A 21,697-nucleotide genomic window follows, 5' to 3' on the forward strand; every position below is an offset into this window, starting at 1 on the left:
TCATCGGCCCAAGGTCAAAAAAATGAGAAATTCCGAGTTGGGTAACAATAACATCTATTAATTGAGCACAAATAAATTATTTCATTTGGGGTTGGCACAACAAAAATGTTTACTACTGTGTGTGATGTTGTCCATTACACATTCAATTGCCATGCACATCTTTTTGGCCTGGGTCACTCTTGTTGGCGAGTCTTTCGTTTTATAGCAAATGTGGCTCATATTTTGGTCCCTATTATGGGAGCCGGTCAAATACCCGACCAAACATGTAAACACGCAAACTTGCTGTTTCAGCTCACATAAATCATTTGGCTAGTGCTTCCTGTAGACATCAGCTCAATCAGTGTTTCTACCGAAGTTGGGAGGCCATTCAATGATCTTCAAAGCAACTAGGCTTCCTAAACACCATACTGTAGATATAGGCCAATCAGAAAACAACAACCAACGCTAGTGTGGTACTGTACATGGTGGCCATCTTGAAAAATGACGGTTTCAAAATCCCTTTCAAAAAGAGAGACAAAGTGCAACCAGAGTACAAGGTTATGAGCAAAAGATGGCCAATACTGCTGTGCAGTGAGTACTCTCTACATTTGAACAGTTCAATGGGTTGCATGGATTCTGCAGCAATGTGTGATTAACCCGCAGATCTTCAGCTAGGGTCCCACAGGTGTTAACTCACTCACTCGTCAATTAAAGGCATACCGCCTGGTAATAGTAACCCTTATTTAAACAGCAAGAGAAATGTGTTACGTAATCAATAACAGGCGCGGACACAAGTGTTACTTCAAAATAAAGAATCTCTTGGAATGCATGTTGGATTTTTTACCGTTTGCTACACTTCATTTTGTTAACAGAATCCACTTCAATTATCACTGAATGCAATAGACAGTTGTCAACTCACTTGTGCATTATAATACACAAAGGTTGAACCAGTCACCACCACTGAGAATTTGGAGCGTGATGCAGGAAGGTGTTAAAGTGGTGGTTGTCTCACCTTCTTTTCCGAGCAGGAAGGAGTAGAAGCAGAGATGGTTGACTGTCAGGTAAAGCCAGCCCTGCCGGGGAACCCGCCCCTTCCAGTAGCTGCAGGAGTAATAGTTGACCAGCTTCTCCACCTCTGGCATTCCAAAGAGTTTGCGCATCTTCACCTCAGCCTCGCGGAACTTGCCTGGGTCCTCCTCATCCTTGGGCTGAATGTTCTTGTTCTCCTCTGCGATGATACCCTGTGAAGCGGAGTAGGCGTGTCAAAGGGTAATCAATTGGTGTGCCTCTGTTACTCGGTTTGAAACCAGGCTTTCAGAAAAGGCTTACAACCTAGTTACATTAACTGTCTTGTAATACCGTGCAGGTGCTTTCTATTCAGTAGGCTTCTGTTAGTGACTCCGTAGGTACTGAGATCAACAATATAAATATGAGCTTATTGTAGAGGTTTATTATGTTGAAGTCACATTTCTGTAATTGCATTACACAGTTGTGTGCAAGACCTGTGTAATGACAGTGAATGAGTTCGGGCTACTCTTAGCCCTGGATCTGTTCAGAGTATCCAACTCTGTTATGGGTTCTCTAAGGCCTCAGTTTATCAACTAAGAGATTCTACCAAGGATAACAGTAAACCTACTGCCTTAGTGTTTTTCAAAATATTACTCACAACTGATAATCACATCTAGATCCACTGGACAGGATTAGTGGAAAATTCAGTCGATTTAATCCAATCCTTCCAAATTGGTCATCACTGCCAACTAAATTATCCTCAGAGAGTTTCAGGCAGATACACTGCCTCCTCTACTCTGATGTCCCCCAGGACTCTTCTCTGTTGTGCTACATGTCTACACTAGGCATTCCAATTTCCTGGTCAGTTTTATCGGTCAAGCAACATGCAGATAATACCAAGGCCATGATTCCATCTGGGATATTTGTATGCTTTAAAAAAGTCTTATTCATTCATCCACACAGCTATTCTTACACATCTAAGACACAGACAACATTGATCAAATGGTTAACTTCTCTGAAAGAAACCAGAGTTATCCTGCAATTGAGTAGAATTAAAGAATTCCAAGACTTATTTAAAGAATTTACACTCATAAGTACTGACATAAAACCTTTAGCAGGGATGGCGTCGTTTGCTAATAGAGACTACAGAAGAAGAACCAGGCTGAGATGGAAAGTGTCTCCCCATGACAAGCAACTAATTAAACCTCACCAATTGCAACTCGGAAAATACCCCACCATTTAACTGACAAAACTTCATCACTGTTCACCAAGCACCCTACCCTCTCACTTACGCGCTGCCGCGTGCTCACTCATCACTTTCACCCACAGCCATAACTCCCCACCACTCTCCCCTCTTAACGCGTTTTCAAATAATTCAATTTACCCTCTGTTTTCCTTGCATTTCAGTCACTGTCCTCACAAACATACCTCCTTTTTATGCATACAACGATGTCCTCCCATTCTTTCTTAATTCCACTCTACTCACCACCCCTTTCTTCTCTCACTCAAATCCAATAATCATCAATCTACTTTGACTTGTACTGCCCTTTTAATCTACATATTCATGCAACAATTTATACTAATACCGGATTCCTGTCTATAAACTGTCCGTACCTGCCACACCGTTTAAAACAAATACATCCTCCTCACATCTACAAAAAAAGTCATTAGCCCCACCCATACAGGCGTCCATTTTAACATCATTCTCACTCCCCTGTCCCTCAATTAGGTGACGTAATTAACTGCTCCGTTTTTACCAGTCTCCACCTCCCTCCGAATCAAAAAACTGCATTTCCCATAAAGCAATAAATTCATCCAAATCTCCCGAAAGGAGATACTTTTTAACGTCTCATCAGTGTCATATGAATTCAACGTTGTTGTAAACGATACAACCAATATTAACACTATAGGCACCAATTATGTACTGGTAATTATCTCAAAATCCATATCAAATCTCCTTTAACACCAACACCGACTTGCTTAACGAACCTCATCGTTTCGCCTTGCGTGGGGATAGTTCCATTACTCAGAGTTTATCAACTTAATTTGTTTTCTTCTTTGGGTGCAATCCAGGTTAGGGCAACATTCAAATTCAGGATCAATAATAGGTGTTGGATGCACTCCTGTTAAATCCAAAAAGTTATCATTAGTTCTTCCTGAGAATGAGTGGAATTAAGAAAGAATGGGACGACATCGTTGTGTGCGTAAAAAGGAGCTGTGTTAGCGAGGACAGTGACTGAAATGCAAGGAAAACAGAGGGTAAATTAGATTATTTGAAAACACTTTAAGAGAGGGGAGAGTGGTGGGGAGTTATGACTGTGGGTGAAAGTGATGAGTGAGAGCGCGGCAACGCGTAAGAAAGAGGGTAGGGTGCATAGTGAACAGTGATGAATTTTTGTGAGTTAAGTATTTTCAGAGTTGCAATTGGTGAGGTTTATTAATTGAACAGTATATTGAGTTATGTGAGATTTTCACAATGGGATCAATTCAACCATGCACAGTGAAAAGTGAATAAGCAAGATATAAAATTCATGTATTGTTTATGCAAATTGCACAATACGCTAATGGTAAATGTTTTGTTATTTATAGTTACCGCTGAAGAAGGGCTCTGGCCTGAAAGGCAAAGGTTTTTAATAAACACTGCCTTGAACGAAGTTTGCACTAGTCGTGTTTCAGTAGGAGTTCCGGATGGGCACAAGAGTAACATAAAAAGCTTGGGAAATGGCAAAAAATTCCTGCATGTGGATTGAAATAGGAAAATAGATTAAAAAGGTGAAACTAAATGAAATAAGAGTCCATGGATTAAAAGGATTAAAATTGGCATAATACAAGCGCGAAAAATGTGCTCATTCTAGCAGTGCGGCTGGCGGCGGAGCAATATGCTGCCCACATCCTGAAATTGTTGTTTAACTTCGAAGTGTCCATTGGGCAAGGCACTTCTACCAGCAGGCACACATTCTCAGGAAGAACTAGGAGAACTCTTTGGATTTAACAGGAGAGCATCCAACACTGATTATTGATCATGAATATGGTTAAAAGCCCAGTGTAGTCCCCACCAAGCAGGGACTGCTATTTCCTATTTAGAAATGGTTGGACCTGGCCCTTTTGGCAGGTTCACCCCGAGACTTTTTGCTTTTTCCTAGCCTGTTTTTGGAACCTGGGTTGGTGATTTTAGGCCTCTGCGCACTTTTTCACTGTGGTACAGTGTAAAGTGCGTGTGCTCTCTGTGTATGTGTGGTGAGTGACCTGCCCTCCCATAGGAATGAATGGGGAATATGTATGCCCATGGTAGTTCCTGATGTGTGGGGAGTGCAGGGTCGAGTTTGATATGTGCGAACTCGTGAGATTGAATGCTGCGTAATGGTGTAAGCGGCATGGTTGTGTCTAGTCTAGAAGTGCCACTTTGAGAAAGTGGTATATTTGTGTAATTTGTGCCTGGCGAGTGATTGGCTGTTGAGCCTGGCCCAGAGTGCCTGGGCCTGCTTGTGGATGGACTGTCTGGTCTGAGGGTGACAGGGGCTGCAGAGCCCCCAGGAGGTTGTCTGAGTCAGCACGTGGATGAAAGGCAGCATCTGCTGCCAAGGAAGTGGGTGGAGATCGCACCTGATAGTGAGTGAGGCTGTGCCTGCCTGCCACAATGCTGGCTCCACCCCCCCGCTGGGTGACTGTCACCTCTGTCCCTGATACTGACAGGACTTCCCTATAACCAGTTCTAGCTGGTTCTCACACTGCCTGCACAAAGACTTCAAAGACTTTTCTGTGTATAAGAAGGGGCTGTGTCCCCTTCCAAAAGGTTCTTGTTGCTATCTTGAATCTGCCAGGGGCGTGCTGCTGCTGGGGCTCAGGGGAATCCCTGAGCCCTGCCCAGCCCCTGGACACCTGATGGACTTTTCCTGCTGGGGGCGATGCTGCTCCCTCCCTTACTCCTGGACTGCTGAGGTCCTGGACTGCTGAAGGACTTCTTATTGGCTTTATGATTGCCTTTAGCGCTGGGAGCGCTTTATCCCTGCACTAAGCGCCTGGGAGCGCTTTCATTTCCACTGGGACCTTGTTGGACCTCTAGCGCTGGGTAGCGCTGTTATTTTTGTCTATTTAATTAATTTACGGGTGCCACCCTGTTTTTATTTAATTATTTGGAGCCAAAGCCCACCCGGCATTTGATTCCCCTTCACCGCCGCTGCCCGGGGCTGGAGATCGCCGAGAACCGAAGGAGCGGAGCCCTGATTGGTCGAAACGGACGAGCCCCCTCAGCAAATGCCTCGCTGTGATTGGCGGGCCGCGGGAGGCTCGCCCTGAAGGCCGCGCTGGGATTGGCCAGCGCCCGATGATGCAGGAAGAAGATGGCGGCCGTTGCGGGGCTCCGGGGACCGAGAGGGAGCCCTGAGAGGAGAAGCGTGGCCTGCTGCTGGGGCTCCCGTGTGCTGAGGGAGCCCCGAGTGAAGAGAGCGCGAGCCAGTGAAGGCCCGGTCCCGAGATGGGGGACCGGGTGTAGAGCGGAGCCGGGCGTTCGTAAAGGCGGGGCTCCCAGGAGGAGAGAGAGCCCCGCCGAAGAGAGATGTCTGCCGGATGGCCCGCCTGCACCGAGGAGCCACTGGTGAGTGATGCAGAAGAGAAGGGAGGGGCGCCGGGACACATTGTCGGTGTCCGCCCCACCCCCCAGTAGCGCGATCTCGCGCTTGTTGTCAGTAGGAAGCCACGAGGGCTTCAAGGGCGGCCCCGGTTGGCAGTGGGTCGCCCCAACGTGGAAGGAGAGCCGGAGAGAGGATCTGGGGGCATGCTTTGTTCACTGTAGCCCCGAGAGGCTCCCACCCCTACATTTGATTTACGAGCCCAGCAAGGCTCAAGGGCCATTTTGTGTTTAGAGCCACGGAGGCTCTAGGGGGCACATTTGATTTATGAGCCCAGCGAGGCTCGAGGGGCCATTGTTTGCAGAGCCTGAGGGCTCCAACGGCCATATCTAGTTCCAGAGCCTGTGTGGCTCCAACGTTTGGGACATGTACGATGTCCAGAGCCTGTGTGGCTCCAACGGTCTGCGCAGTGTGACAGAGCCTGTGTGGCTCCAGCAGTGGGCGCAGTTTGCGCCAAAGGGTCAGTGAGGGCCCTGCCACCGTTTCGCTAATGTCCCAGCTGCCCAGCAATTAGTGGGCAGCTGCACCGTTTAGGCCCCTGACATTGAGACTCAGGGCGTCTTAGCCCCAACAAGGCCAGTTGGCCTAGGGACTGCCACAGGTGGTGGCTTATGTTTAGTTTTGCGCAATGTGGTTACCTGCTATGTTTAGGATGGTAATTGCCTACTGTGTGTTTTTGCGCTATTGTATTGTCCTGGCACCTCTGAATGTTTTCAGGCATCATGTGTCTCTGTCCCTGCGCTGCACCTCTGAATGTTTTAGGCGTCATGTGTCTCCTAGCGCTGCACCTCTGAATATGTTTGTGATGCATCATGTGCTCTGTTCTTAACACCGCTGAATGTGTAGGCTTATGCATCATGTGTTTCCCTTTACTACTCCTCTGAATGTGTTTCATGCATCATGGGTAATGTGTTCTTGTTTATACCCCTAAATGCTGTGTGATATTTAGGTGATTGTTCTTTTTAGTACAGGTGGTCCTAGTGAGGTCCTGGTCCCCTGCGTGACATTCTCCTAAGGTGGTTAGGGTTGCGTAGGTGGTACTTACCTGTTACCAGTAGATACTGGTTGTGATTTATAACTGTTACTTTGTGCTACAGTGATTTTATATCCTTTTATTCTAATTTCTGACAGTATTTCTATTTCTAAAAGTGTTGATTCTGACAGTGGCCCATGTGGCCCTGTCTTGTAAATAATCCCTTATGAATGTTGCCCGTGCCAGTTGGCACAATGTACATGTGTGATTTTTATCTGATGTGTGTTTACAATACAAAAGTTATTTTACTATAACCTTGTGTGGAGTCCCTTTTGTGGTGTGCCTAGTATGTTGTTGCTGTTGTGTGCTGGCGCAAATGCTTTACACATTGCCTCCGAGTTTAGCCTTGCTGCTCGTGCCAAGCTACCAAGGGGGTGAGCAGGGGTTATCTTGGCGTGTGACTTCCTTGCCCTGACTAGAATGGTGGTTTCTGCCTGGCTTTGGCGTCAGCCTTAGCCTACCAGAAATAGCCAGTTCTAAAATTGTTGGTCAGCGGTGCGGATTTGGACTTGTGTTTGCGCAGTGCCACAGCGACAACTGGCTACATTACAAAACTCTGCAATTTTTAGATGGTCACATGTTTGGGATTATTGTTTTTGATTTTGTTTTTCCTCAAGAGTGTCATTTCATTATCAGATGGTGTTCCTGTGCTTTAGGTTTAGTGGCAGATGAGAGAAAATGACAGGGCGGGACGCCAGTAGAGGGGGAGGTTCCCATAGATAAGGAATCCCTTGCTAGGTCCAGTGCCCAATCCCTGTTCCAGTCCCTGTGTGGGTAGATGGAAGAGAGGGAGTGTGGAGGAGAAATGGCTTGCTCAGGAGGGTGGTTATCCCCGGAGTGTAGTGTTTGTCTGGATTCCCCAGTATGGTAGGATCCAGTGGTGGCAGCTAAAAGGTGTCCAGTGTGTGAAGTCCCATTCCCAGTTCCCAGAGTATGGTGCCTGGTGCTCAGTAAGAGGGGTACAGGTTGAGAGTCAGGGGCAGTGAGGAACTCTCACCAGTCTGGAGGGGGAGTGTGTGGATGAGTGGTGTCTTGAACTGGAGGAGTTGGTGTGAGTTTTTTTTTAAGGAGCTTGCACGTGAGGTGTACCTCTGGTGGTGTGCAGGAGGTCCTGCAGAGGCATTGGACAAGAAGGTGGATGTCTGGCGGTGTGCTAGATGTCTTGCAGAGGCATTAGGGAGTGATTCTAAAAGTAGTGGCTTGTGTATCTGATGATCCTGTGTAGGTGAAGAGGTTCATGTGTAGCCCACCTAGGTCCCATTAGGATGGTAGGGGTGTAGGGGCTCGTGTCCTGTCTCAGTGGAGGCGGAGTGAGTGTGGGACGGTGTGTCCCACGTTGGCCTGAAACCCTGTCTCAGGGCCTGGAGGGTTCCCTAAGGGAGCGCCAGGTCAGGGGCCTAGGCCGTACTTACAAGTCATTTGAGGAGGATCTTCCTGTGTCTAGAGGACGGGGAGTATCTGTAACCAGAACTCCGGCGGTCCTGGTGTTGGGCTGTACCGCTCCTAAGTGGAGGGTGCAGAAGTCCTGGTTCGCTGGGCATTTGACCGTCTAGAGTGCTTGACCATTTTTGGGGCCTCTGGAGGTCGTTCCCCGAGGAGGGGGGAGGCCAGGTTCAGCCTGACCTGGAGGGAAGGGCATCTGTAATCAGTGTCCTGACCTGGTGTTTGGCTTCTAGGGGTACCGCTCCAAGGTGGGAGGGTGCAGAACTCTGGAAGGGGGTGCAGAGGGACGGTGTACTTCTGACCCCGGTGCAACCTGAGTGTTTAGATCCTAGGTTGGGAGATTAGGAAGCTTCCAGGTCAAGAGGAATCTCTGCCAAGGTAGATCAGCTGAAGAGACTGAGGGGGCTGCCCTTGCTGTGTGATCTGGGGCTCACCTGCAGTTTGTTGTTTCCTCTAAGGTAGAGGAAAGGGGGCTTTGCTGTGTGCTGTGTCCCCCCACCTGCTTGAAGAGGGACTGTGCTGTGTGCTTTGTACCTCAGAAGTGAAATAGTTTCCAGGTGGTAGACCAGTGACGGAGAGAGGTCCTGATCTGGTGACAGAATTGTGTTCTGGTGAGTGCTTCCCTGTGAGGGTGCGGGAACCCAGAAGTAGAGGTAGGGTGGGGTATTCTTGCCCGTGACCTCTGGCGAGCCGGAGGGTATGGTCCCTAGGTTGAAGGATCAGTGGTAGTTGTAGCTACACAGAGAGAGAGTGGAGAATGGCTATTGTGTGCCAGGGGTTACTGCCCCCCACTCTGTGGATTGGTTAGGACCTGTGACATTTGGATGGCCTAGGGCCTGGTCCTGGCTGTGGATGACTAGTGTGTACCAGTGGGGTACCCTAGTTGCGCCAGAGGGCTTTCGTTGAGGGAAATCTATGTAGGTTCAGAGTGGCGAAAAACTGGAAGGTGTCCCTGCCTTGCGGGCCCGTGTCCGTGTTTTGTCGCCCAAAGCAAGGAAGCCCATCAGTGGAGTGATTGGTCTACCCTGCGTTTTGGCTGCAAGGGGGTTGTGTTGGACCTGGCCCTTTTGGCAGGTTCACCCCGAGACTTATTGCTTTTTCCTAGCCTGTTTCTGGAACCTGGGTTGGTGATTTTAGGCCTCTGCACACTTTTTCACTGTGGTACAGTGTAAAGTGCGTGTGCTCTCTGTGTATGTGTGGCGAGTGACCTGCCCTCCCATAGGAATGAATGGGGAATATGTATGCCCATGGTAGTTCCTGATGTGTGGGGAGTGCAGGGTTGAGTTTGATATGTGCGAACTCGTGAGATTGAATGCTGCGTAATGGTGTATGCGGCATGGTTGTGTCTAGTCTAGAAGTGCCACTTTGAGAAAGTGGTATATTTGTGTAATTTGTGCCTGGCATGTGAGTGGCTGGTGAACCTGCCCCAGAGTGCCTGGGCCTGCTTGTGGATTGACTGTCTGGTCTGAGGGTGACAAGGGCTGCAGAGCCCCCAGGAGGTTGTCTGAGTCAGCCCGTGGATGAAAGGCAGCATCTGCTGCCAAGGAAGTGGGTGGAGATCGCACCTGATAGTGAGTGAGGCTGTGCCTGCCTGCCACAATGCTGGCTCCACCACGCCCCCCTCCCGCTGGGCGACTGTCACCTCTGTCCCTGATACTGACAGGACTTCCCTATAACCAGTTCTAGCTGGTTCTCACACTGCCTGCACAAAGACTTCAAATACTTTTCTGTGTATATGAATGGGCTGTGTCCCCTTCCAAAAGGTTCTTGTTTCTAACTTGAATCTGCCAGGGGCGTGCTGCTGCTGGGGCTCAGGGGAATCCCTGAGCCCTGCCCAGCCCCTGGACACCTGATGGACTTTTCCTGCTGGGGGCGATGCTGCTCCCTCCCTTACTCCTGGACTGCTGAGGTCCTGGACTGCTGAAGGACTTCTTATTGGCTTTATGGTTGCCTTTAGCGCTGGGAGCGCTTTATCCCTGCACTAAGCGCCTGGGAGCGCTTTCATTTCCACTGGGACCTTGTTGGACCTCTAGCGCTGGGTAGCGCTGTTATTTTTGTCTATTTAATTAATTTACGGGTGCCACCCCGTTTTTATTTAATTATTTGGAGCCGGAGCCCACCCGGCATTTGATTCCCCTTCACCGCCGCTGCCCGGGGCTGGAGATCGCCGAGAACCGAAGGAGGGGAGCCCTGATTGGTTGAAACGGACAAGCCCCCTCAGCAAATGCAGCGCTGTGATTGGCGGGCCGCGGGAGGCTCGCCCTGAAGGCCGCGCTGGGATTGGCCAGTGCCCGATGATGCAGGAAGAAAATGGCGGCCGTTGCGGGGCTCCCGGGACCGAGAGGGAGCCCCGAGAGGAGAAGCGTGGCCTGCTGCTGGGGCTCCCGTGTGCTGAGGGAGCCCCGAGTGAAGAGAGCGCGAGCCAGTGAAGGCCCGGTCCCGAGATGGGGGACCGGGTGTAGAGCGGAGCCGGGCGTTCGTAAAGGCGGGGCTCCCAGGAGGAGAGAGAGCCCCGCCGAAGAGAGATGTCTGCCGGACGGCCCGCCTGCACCGAGGAGCCACTGGTGAGTGATGCAGAAGAGAAGGGAGGGGCGCCGGGACACATTGTCGGTGTCCGCCGCCCCCCCCCCCCAGTAGCGCAATCTCGTGCTTGTTGTCAGTAGGAAGCCACGAGGGCTTCAAGGGCGGCCCCGGTTGGCAGTGGGTCGCCCCAACGTGGAAGGAGAGCCGGAGAGAGGCTCTGGGGGCATGCTTTGTTCGCTGTAGCCCCGAGGGGCTCCCGCCCCTACATTTGATTTACGAGCCCAGCGAGGTTCGAGGGGCCATTGTTTGCAGAGCCTGAGGGCTCCAACGGCCATATCTAGTTCCAGAGCCTGTGTGGCTCCAACGTTTGGGACATGTGCGATGTCCAGAGCCTGTGTGGCTCCAACGGTCTGCGCAGTGTGACAGAGCCTGTGTGGCTCCAGCAGTGGGCGCAGTTTGTGCCAAAGGGTCATTGAGGGCCCTGCCACCGTTTCGCTAATGTCCCAGCTGCCCAGCAATTAGTGGGCAGCTGCACCGTTTAGGCGCTTGGGATTGTTCCCAGGTGCCCAGCAAGTAGTAGGCACCTGCACCGTTTAGGCCCCTGACATTGAGACCCAGGGCGTCTTAGCCCCAACAAGCCCAGTTGGCCTAGGGACTGCCACAGGTGGTGGCTTATGTTTAGTTTTGCGCAATGTGGTTACCTGCTATGTTTAGGATGGTAATTGCCTACTGTGTTTTTGCGCTATTGTATTGTCCTGGCACCTCTGAATGTTTTCAGGCATCATGTGTCTTTCTGTCCCTGCGCTGCACCTCTGAATGTTTTAGGCGTCATGTGTCTCCTAGCGCTGCACCTCTGAATATGTTTGTGATGCATCATGTGCTCTGTTCTTAACACCGCTGAATGTGTAGGCTTATGCATCATGTGTTTCCCTTTACTACTCCTCTGAATGTGTTTCATGCATCATGGGTAATGTGTTCTTGTTTATACCCCTAAATGCTGTGTGATACTTAGGTGATTGTTCTTTTTAGTACAGGTGGTCCTAGTGAGTTCCTGGTACCCTGCGTGACATTCTCCTAAGGTGGTTAGGGTTGCGTAGGTGGTACTTACCTGTTACCAGTAGATACTGGTTATGATTTATAACTGTTACTTTGTGCTACAGTGATTTTATATCCTTTTATTCTAATTTCTGACAGTATTTCTATTTCTAAAAGTGTTGATTCTGACAGTGGCCCATGTGGCCCTGTCTTGTAAATAATCCCTTATGAATGTTGCCCGTGCCAGTTGGCACAATGTACATGTGTGATTATCTGATGTGTGTTTACAATACAAAAGTTATTTTAATATAACCTTGTGTGGAGTCCCTTTTGTGGTGTGCCTAGTATTTTGTTGCTGTTGTGTGCTGGCGCAAATGCTTTACACATTGCCTCAGAGTTTAGCCTTGCTGCTCGTGCCAAGCTACCAAGGGGGTGAGCAGGGGTTATCTTGGCGTGTGACTTCCTTGCCCTGACTAGAATGGTGGTTTCTGCCTGGCTTTGGCGTCAGCCTTAGCCTACCAGAAATAGCCAGTTCTAACAGAAATCAACATGCAGCCTAAGCAAATTCTTCTGAGGTTCAACAGCTTTGAGGTAGGTGTCAGATCTTAATTCTATTGGAAGTAAACTTCACTCTGTGGTAACGATTAAATTTCCCTGGTGGCAAAGCGAATGAGTTCAGTGTTACATGCTAACCAAGAAGAGGATTTGTCTTGTAGTCACCTTTAAACTATTGTTACCTTATAATTGAGCTCAATAAATGTATCCTGGACAAGGAGAAATGAGAGAGCATAATTCTGTGACGAGTTGAGTAGTTGGATAAAGAGTAGAATGAAAATATAGCTGCCTAAGAGCAAACGCTGCTAGGCCACGGGTAGGTTTCAGAAAAGGCCCAATGTTCGTATGTTGTGCTGCCTGGCAGGCTTCAGTTGCACCATAAGTTCACTTGCACACCATCACAAGCACATTGTTGAAAACTAGCAGGAAATACTTCCAATGTGGTCAGCAGCTCCCCAGGATTTGGAGCTCTCTTATCCCCGCTCCATCCATTATGCACTGCAACTCACCAAATCCGGAGGTAGTTTGAATTTTGAATAAAGGTACACCACTTCTGAATGGTGCATCCCAGTGTGTGATGAGCCCCCCCACCTCATGCACTTCACTGGATTCGGCCAGTTTTTTTCCCTTTGATATGCAGCCTACACCTGTGAAGAGGCGTGTGTGACATTTCCAGGGCTGAACCACAAGGGTGCCATCCTGTTGATGGCATGACAAATAGAATCTGCCTGAGGCTGCAGACTCTGAATCTCTCGATAAGCAGTGACTTCGTATGAGAGTGCTGCAGGGATTCCCGTGATCGGCATCCGGACCAATTCACCCCACCAGAAGTCTAATGTCTCCACATCTATTTGCAAAACCTTCCATACTGGGATCTGCCGGTTTGGATGCTGCCAACATAAAAGTGGGACATCTGATCTGCCTTCCTACCTTTGGGTGAGATTCAGTCAGGGATGAGATGGCACAAACAGAAGAGCTCTGTCATCTGAGTTAGAGTCTGCTCTTCTGAGTGCAACTTGCTCTGATAAAGCACCTTAATGCCACAGTAAATGGGCAAGGACTAGTAATGCCGAGTATACACCATGAACATTGCTGTGCAACTTCATTGGATCCTTGCTGCATTCTGTAAACGATAGCTCCTTCAATGCAGAAGAAAACTGTTGCAGCAGAAAACACCCCATTACTCCTTTGAGGGTTCAGAACCACTTCCGAGGTGCATCTAAGCACACTGGACAGAACGGTGAAGTCCTGGCTCTTCATGAACTGGCTTTGGCACATTCATAAATTAATAACGTAAAAGGGCTGTCTGAGAAGAACCAAAGTACTGGACTGCCACTTCAGAGAACACTTGTGTATGGCTGTAAAGAGGTGAGTGCACTTTGACACCTGCACATGAGGGAAGGTGTCAAGGACAATAGGATTCAGTGCTTTGTTAAAGATTCTAAAGTACAAGATGGATGCACGAGAATTAGAACTGCAGTCTAATTTCAGGGTTGTTCTTAATTTAAGGCGTACTTGGAAGTGTGAGAATAATTTATGAAGATGCTATAAAACCAGATTATGACGGATGCTCTCCATCGTAACAAGTATGGCCCCAAGGTGAGGGACGCAACAACTGACTGGAATGCAAGAAACCAGACATGCTGATATTGGGAACAAAAAGTGACTGATTGTTTACTTCACAATTGAGTTTGAGCAGGAGTTACGTTTGGAAGCAAGCTCATATCTGTGGATTACAACTTGCATATGAACATTAAAGACACAATGTATGCACGCTTTCCTATTTGAGCCTATTTAAAAGAAAGGAATCAGACAGGCGCTTGTCAATTAGCGAGAGCACCGTATTGCTGGACTAGTGACATCTTATGTGGAGTAGAATACCATCTTATTTTCGTTGAGTTCTTACACATGGGGGAGAATCACGCGAGTGGTGCTGTTCGATTGAATGTATTCATGTATTTTAGGTTGGGGCAAGGAACTAAATGGCTGTCACCTACAGCTAACAAGAATTCAAGGTATAAATAGGACGAATGCCTACAAACCTAAGGTATACTCCTGAAATAACTACTATTTGTGTCTTTTGTTGGGTATCAAGGGTTAATCTTCTATCTACTGAACACTAGCCCTGTGGTCCTTGGTTTTGGACTCTGGTGCTTCCGTAGTGTGCTAATCGTTTACCTTCCTTCGCACCCCCTTCACAATTTGACTAAGCAGCACTCCGTTATTCTCTGCCAGTTCCCTTGCTTTGGGGCAGTGCCCCTGTCTGGTTCCTCGCAAAGTCTCCTCATTGAAAGACGGCTTGGATGGACCCCTCACCTTTCCGCTAGAATGCGAGCATGTTTCCCCTCAGGACAGATCCTCCTTTAGCTCAGATTGTACTGCACACCTCATAGCTGGTGGTTTAATTCACCACAGACCAGATTCCTCCAAGCACTTCACCTCAAGTTTCTGTCATTTTTTATGTGAATTTGACAATCTTTTGGTTGCTTTCTTCAACTGCCTCATGACTGTCCCAATGATTACCTTGGTCAACTAAATCCCTTTGGAGCCGATACGTCAACACTTTTTTTGCAATAATGACCGTTTAAATGACTGACACTTATCGGTACCCTGATTACTTTAGGTTTTAAATTTACAACGGATGTACAACGGATGTACTGTGATACAAACAGCCTACTGCCCCTTTGTATGTACGTCAACTTTCTTTATAAATCACTGTAGACTTCCTTTGTCCCCTCTAGCAATGCTTCGTTACACTACTTTCATATTGTGACAATAGATCTGTGTTTATGTACTCTACAAATATTCCTTTGTTTTCTGTGGCTTACCTCTGTATTCTGATATTTGGTTTCTGCTGTCGCAATGGAATGCATGATTCACCCCTTGGAGTGATTTAGTTTCCTCTTCTCCCCTGCCCACTTCCGAGTGAACCAATTTGAATGCAATTGAAAATTACAGTTTCAAGTGGAGGAATAGGCAGTGCCATCTTTGCAACTACATTAGTTACTAGAGACTTGTGGAAGCATTATAGGGCTAAATAAAGAAATGGTTTGCTTAGGACACATTGTTAGAAGCAAGAGTGTATACACACACACACACACACACACACACACACAAACATTGACAGATGAACACATCCCAAATATACACCCCGCCTCAGAAATTTATCAGCGATTTCCTGCAAGTTGAAAGCCCAATCGTAGCAAACGTTCTCCCAAACAGTTGAAAATGTGCTATCTGCTATCGTCTGCCAGCAAATGCATTAAGGAGGGAGGGAGGGAGGGGGGGTTCTTCTCTCTTCTCCACACCTTGATGTGAAGAAGAGACCATGTCATAACAGTAGGAAGCGAAAATTCTAATACATGGCTCTCTGTACTAGTGAGTACGTCAAAAAGGTCCCCTAGTGGAAGGCAGAGATGGGTGCTCTGGATGTTGGCCACAGCTGGGCCAGTTTAATGGACAGGTACATTAGGACCACAGTTGAGAAGTAAAGCACTCGCAGCACATGCACACCTCCTCTGTACAGTACAGTCTCATAACAAGGTCTATCAGAGCCCAAAGACACAAACATGCTACATGTAGGAGCAAAAGTGCTCGTATTTCTGGAAACCTGACCCTTGCTTAGGTTTCCCCCAAATAATTCAACAATGTGAGTGTCAACAGGAGGTGGTACATGGTTTTGGTTGCCATGACAGAAAAGTCAAACCTTTACAAGAAATGGGTTGCACCCAAAGAGTCCCCTTACCCATGGCCACAAGTGGATTGTGAATGTGATCCATCATGCAATACTAGCATGCCTCAAGATGTGTGGTACCAGATTACTAATACAGCTGTAGTCAACTTTTTCCCCCACACCCCTAGTATCAAGGCTCCATTCCAGTACAATTTGCACTGTAACCAAATCTTCCCTAAGGTGAGCATAGCACACTGAACAAAAATAAATATATGTTCGGCGTGTGGAGGTCCTAATGAATATGTGCATGGTGACTGCTGCCATCTAAGACACAGTATGTGGGTCTGCAAAATGTGGTGAATTCCCTGCAGGATTTCTTTATCTTCTTTGAACATAACACCCTGAATATTCTTTGTACCCGTCCTTGCTTTTAAAGTGTTGTTAGGTGGAGGGCTGGGGAAGACACCAGGGCTGGACTGGGAACCAAAGGCAGCCCTGGCAAAAATGCTTACACCAGCCCAGTTCTCTTCCTTTCTTTTTCTACCTCTCCCTTCCCATCCAGTCTGTTTTTTGTTCTCTGCTCTCACTCGTCTTCATCTCTGATCTCTTTTAGTCTCTCTCTTTAGAATCTCCACGCTGTGCCTTCTGCAATAGAGGTGGGGACAAAGTACAGAGGATCCAGCAGCCCTGGTCATTCAAAACAGGTCTTCAATGGTTTCAGGACACCTAGCGAACGCCTGGGCCTGGAAGACGTCTGTTCCATGGAAAACCAGTTTCCCATCCTTAACACTCTCCCTTTTCTCTGCTGTGCTTGGCAAAGCCTGGCAACTACAAGAATATGATCTACATTAGGCCAGGGATATCTTTACAAGGCTTAAGGTCCTTATGTGGCTACCCTCACCTAAAGCACAAAACAAAAGTAGGAACAGTGCTGTCCTGTGTCTTTGCCCTTGAGCAAGAAGATGGAAAGCTCACCCAAGAATAGTAAATGTTCCCTGAAACATGGAGATCACAGCAAGTCCGAGCTGACAGAACTCCCAGGAAAGATGCCTCAAGGAACTGAGACACTCTGGGAGCCACGCAGACATTGTAGTCCAGATGGTATTACTGACTGTTTCCCCAAAGGAGGAAATAAGGGCCAAAGAGATGCAGCAAGCCTAGGAGGACTGCAAAAGTGAGGAGTCTGCATGGACTCAAGCATACCTGATACTAAGACGACATTGGACGGCCCATTATTCCTGTTTAGACAAACAAATTAACATGGGAAGGGAGCTAGTGGGGCCTGGCAGTGGAAAGGATTTGCATGTGCTAGGCGCCAGCTGAATCAGTGACACATCTTGTTAGCCATTACAGTTCCACAGATTAAGTACCTTAAAGGTGTGCTTGAATGCCATTTCTAAATCCCTACTCTACAATGCAGCCTGGCAAATTTGTAGCTATGCGGGTGCCCGCAAAACAGACTCCACCTTTCCTTCCCTCCCAGCCCCTTACCCTACAAAGAATTTCTCAGCTGTTAATATCAAGATGGGGGCCCTCGAATTCCCTGCCACGGAGGGTCTTAAATGCGGGTACCCTTCAAATGGAAGAAAATCTTTCTACATTTAACTTTAAAGCAGTTGAGGCACCAACTGGCACAGCGACTGATCCCTGCACTGGAATCCCTAACAGACCACCAGTAGCCCCGTGAATATTGATATAGGCTATATGTACACATTTTATTAGAACTCTACTTGACATTCTGATGTAACTCTTATGGACTTCGATGAGATTATACAAGTCAATGTTTTCCCCCACATGGGATCAAATCCACGGAGTATTCTTATCTTACACCCAGAAATACCCACAATATAGGGCATGGGGAAGACAGATCATAAGGAAATTTGATATATTTAATTTCTCTGTCACTTTGATTAACTAGATACTTATTAACTGCAGTAAACCCGAAGCTCCCACAAGGGAGCCAAGATCCCAACTAAACACCTATAAGGACTACAGTGCCCCATAGTATAATAATCTGGTGCAGGTGTCTCCAACCAGTCGATCGCTAGACACCTTCGAAGTAGCTTGCAGCCTCGAGTTCATTTTTAAATAAGCATGGGGACACCTTTTTTTTTTAATGTTCAGAGAAGGCTGTGTTTACATTATTAACTGCAGACAGGAGAGCCTGATATGGAGTAGTGCTCACTCAGATTTATGGGCCATAAGAAAAATATGTAAATACATACAGCAGAGAGCAGAACTACCATTGCTCACTAGAGTGGGGTCTAGGGAGACCCTGCTGGAGACTAAAGCAGCTTGTGAATTTTCTCTGCTTCAGTCACAGAGAGAAGAACTGAAGTATTTAACTTTTGAGTAAAAGTCCAAACAAAAGGTTCTTTCGGACTGCTTTTGAATGGGAGAAAATAAAAAGTTACCATAATGATTACCTATTAATTTTATTGTTCTACCATTTCAGTGTCACATTTACAAACAGGGGACCTCTTGCTCTCAGTGGCCAGTAGACACTGTGCCGTATTTATAACTGAAAAATAGTCTTTTTTTTTTTATAAAGCACTAAATATTAATGTATTTCTCCACTTTCAATTAAGGTAAATGCCTCAATGTTTTATGAAGCATGTTTATTCACTTAAAATTCCTCCTATTCCAAAAAGTTATTTTTCAGTCATAAATATGGATCCATGTCTGCAGGCCACTGGGAGCAAGATGCTTGGTGTTTGTAAATGTGACACTTGGAAATGGGAAAAATTTAAATGAGGAATTTTATAGAATCAATTCTAAAGTTAACTCTTCAGCTTAATGTTCTCAATACAGTGCCATATTTATAAGTGAAAATACAGCCATTATTTTAAGTAAAAAATGTCTCCAATCCAATCCAATCAAGACATTTATAGAGCGCACTACTCACCCGTAGGGTCTCAAGGCGCTAGGGGGCGGGGGGTGTCGTTACTGCTCGAACAGCCAGGTCTTGAGCTTCTTCCTGAAGGAGAGGTGGTCTTGGGTCAGGCGCAGGTCGGTCGGGAGGGAGTTCCAGGTCTTGGCGGCCAGGTAGGAGAAGGACCTTCCTCCTGTTGTCGCTCTTCGGATGCGGGGGACGGCGGCGAGGGCGTGGCTGGTTGATCTGAGGTGGCGCTTGGGAGTGTAGAAGTTGATTCGGTTGTTGAGGTAGCTCAGGCCTTGATCGTGTAGGGCTTTGTGTGCGTGGGTGAGGAGACGGAATGCGATTCTTTTGTTGACGGGGAGCCAGTGCAGGTCTCTCAGATGTCCGGAGATGTGGCTGTTTCGTGGGATGTCGAGGATGAGTCTGGCTGAGGCGTTCTGGATCCGCTGGAGTCTCTTCTGGAGCTTGGCGGTGGTTCCGGCGTAGAGGGCGTTGCCGTAGTCCAGTCGGCTGGTGACGAGGGCCTGGGTGACAGTCTTCCTGGTCTCGGTGGGGATCCACCAAAAGATCTTCCGTAGCATGCGCAGGATGTTGAAGCATGACGAGGAGACGGCGTTGACTTGTCTGGTCATGGAGAGGGAGGAGTCCAGGATGAAGCCCAGGTTGCGTGTGTGGTCCGTCGGTTTGGGTGCGGTGCCCAGGGCGGGGGGCCACCAGGAGTCGTCCCAGGCGGAGGGCGAGGAGCCCAGGATGAGGACCTCCGTCTTGTCTGAGTTCAGTTTCAGGCGGCTGGTCATCATCCACTCGGCTACATCTTTCATCCCTTCGTGCAGGTTGGCTCTGGCGGCGGCGGGGTCGTTGGTCAGGGAGAGGATCAGCTGGGTGTCGTCGGCGTAGGAGATTATGTTGAGGTTGTGTTGGCGTGCGATGGCCGCGAGGGGGCTCATGTAGACGTTGAAGAGGGTGGGACTCAGCGAGGATCCTTGAGGGACGCCGCAGATGACTTCGGTGGCCTCTGACTTGTACGGTGGTAGGCGGACTCTGTGTTCTTCCGTCGAGGAAGGAGGTGATCCATTCCAGTGCCTTCTCCTGGATTCCGATGTTGCCGAGGCGCTGCACTAGGGTGCGGTGGCAGACAGTGTTGAATGCCGCGGAGAGGTCCAGGAGGATGAGGGCCGCTGTTTCTCCGTTGTCCATCAGGGCTCGGATGTCATCGGTGGCAGCGATGAGGGCGGTCTCGGTGCTGTGGTTGGCTCGGAAGCCAGACTGTGAGGGGTCGAGGGATCCATTCGTCTCGAGGAAGGCGGCCAGCTGTTTGTTGACGGTCTTTTCGATGACTTTGGCCGGGAACGGGAGGAGCGAGATGGGACGGTAATTCTTGAGTTCGGTGGGGTCCGCTGTAGGTTTCTTGAGTAGAGCGCTGAGTTCGGCGTGCTTCCAGCTCTCAGGGAAGGTGGCGGTGTCGAAGGAGGTGTTGATAATGTCCCGTAGGTGGGGTGCGATGACAACGTCGGCCTTGTTGAAGACGTGGTGAGGGCAGGGGTCGGTCGGAGATCCGGAGTGGACGGAGTTCATTGTGCGGACGGTGTCTTCGGTGCTGATCGGAGTCCAGGCGCGGAGGGTGGTGGTGGGCGGCGTTGCTGCGGTTGTGGCGTGCGTCGGTTGGATGCTGAAGCTGTTGTGTATGTCCGCGATCTTGTTGTGGAAGTAGGAGGCGAGGGAGTTGCAGAGGTCTTGCGATGGGGTGATGTCGTTGTTTCCGGCGTTGGGGTTGGAGAGCTCTTTCACGATGTTGAAGAGTTCCTTGCAGTTGTGTGCGTTGTTGTCCAGCCGGTCTTTGTATGCATTTTTCTTGGTGGCGCGGATCAGTTGGTGGTGTTTCCGGGTGGCGAGCTTGAGGGTGGTCATGTTGTCCATTGTTGGTTCCCTTCTCCATACTTTCTCGAGGGCTCGGCAGTTCTTCTTGGAGCTCTTGAGTTAGTCGGTGAACCATGGGGCTTTTCTGCTGCCGGGTCTGCTGGGCGGGGTCCTCAGAGGGGCGAGTTCGTCCGCGCAGTTGCTGATCCACTTCGTGAGGTTGTCGGCGGCCTGGCTGGGGTTCGCTGAGCCGGCAGGAGGGTGCTGGCTCAGGGAAGCGGTGAGCTGGTCGGCTGTGATCTTGTTCCAGCTTCTTCGGGCAACCTGTTGCTGGTGGTGGTGGATCGTCGTTCTTTTGAAGGTGAAGTGGACACAGCTGTGGTCCGTCCAGTGGAGTCCTGTTGCGTGGCTGAAGGCGATGTCTTTGCTGGATGAGAAGACGGCGTCGAGTGTGTGTCCGGCGAGGTGGGTGGGGGTGGACACCAGCTGCTTGAGTCCGAGGTTGGCGAGGTTGTCGAGCAGGGTGATGGTGTTTCGGTCGCTGTTGTTCTCCAGGTGGAAGTTGAGGTCCCCCAGGAGGATGTAGTCGGCGGAGGGGAGGGCATGCGGGCTGATGAAGTCGGCGATGTCCTCGCTGAATCGTGTGCGTGGTCCCGGGGGTCGGTAGATCAGGGTGCCTCTGAGGGTGGTCTTCGGGTCGGTGTGGATCTGGAAGTGCAGGTGTTCGGCGGTGGTTAGGGTGTCGTCGGTGTTGGTCGTGATGCGGATGGTGTCCCTGTGGATGATGGCGATGCCTCCTCCAATCTGGTTGGCGGTGCGGTCCCTCCGGGTGATCTTGTAGCCCTCTGGGATGGCGATGGCGATGTCGGGCGCTGAGGAGGCGTTCATCCAGGTCTCCGTGAGGAAGGCGATGTCAGGGGCTGTGGTGTCGAGGAGGTTCCAGAGTTCGATGGCGTGTCTGTGGACGGAGCGGGTGTTGAGCAGGATGCACTTGAGGTGGTTGCTGCTGGTGTTCGGCTTGGCGGGTGCTGGTGCAGGGTAGGTCCGGATGCAGGTGAACTTGCAGGCGTGGCAGCTGAAGGGTC

General features: G+C 49.1%; 1 protein-coding gene across 3 annotated transcripts in view; it reads right to left on the reverse strand.

Moving 5' to 3' along the window:
- Positions 1 to 21,697, reverse strand: part of TBC1D9B (TBC1 domain family member 9B) — a 220,481-nt gene that overhangs the window by 130,719 nt on the left and 68,065 nt on the right. For all 3 annotated transcript variants that reach the window (XM_078653543.1, XM_078653542.1, XM_078653541.1), the window contains exon 4: positions 992 to 1,220. In XM_078653543.1, coding sequence (XP_078509669.1) covers positions 992 to 1,220 — 229 coding nt within the window. The remainder of the gene's footprint in view (positions 1 to 991; positions 1,221 to 21,697) is intronic.

Source organism: Lissotriton helveticus, chromosome 7 (genome assembly GCF_964261635.1).
Source record: "Lissotriton helveticus chromosome 7, aLisHel1.1, whole genome shotgun sequence".
Taxonomy (NCBI): domain Eukaryota; kingdom Metazoa; phylum Chordata; class Amphibia; order Caudata; family Salamandridae; genus Lissotriton; species Lissotriton helveticus.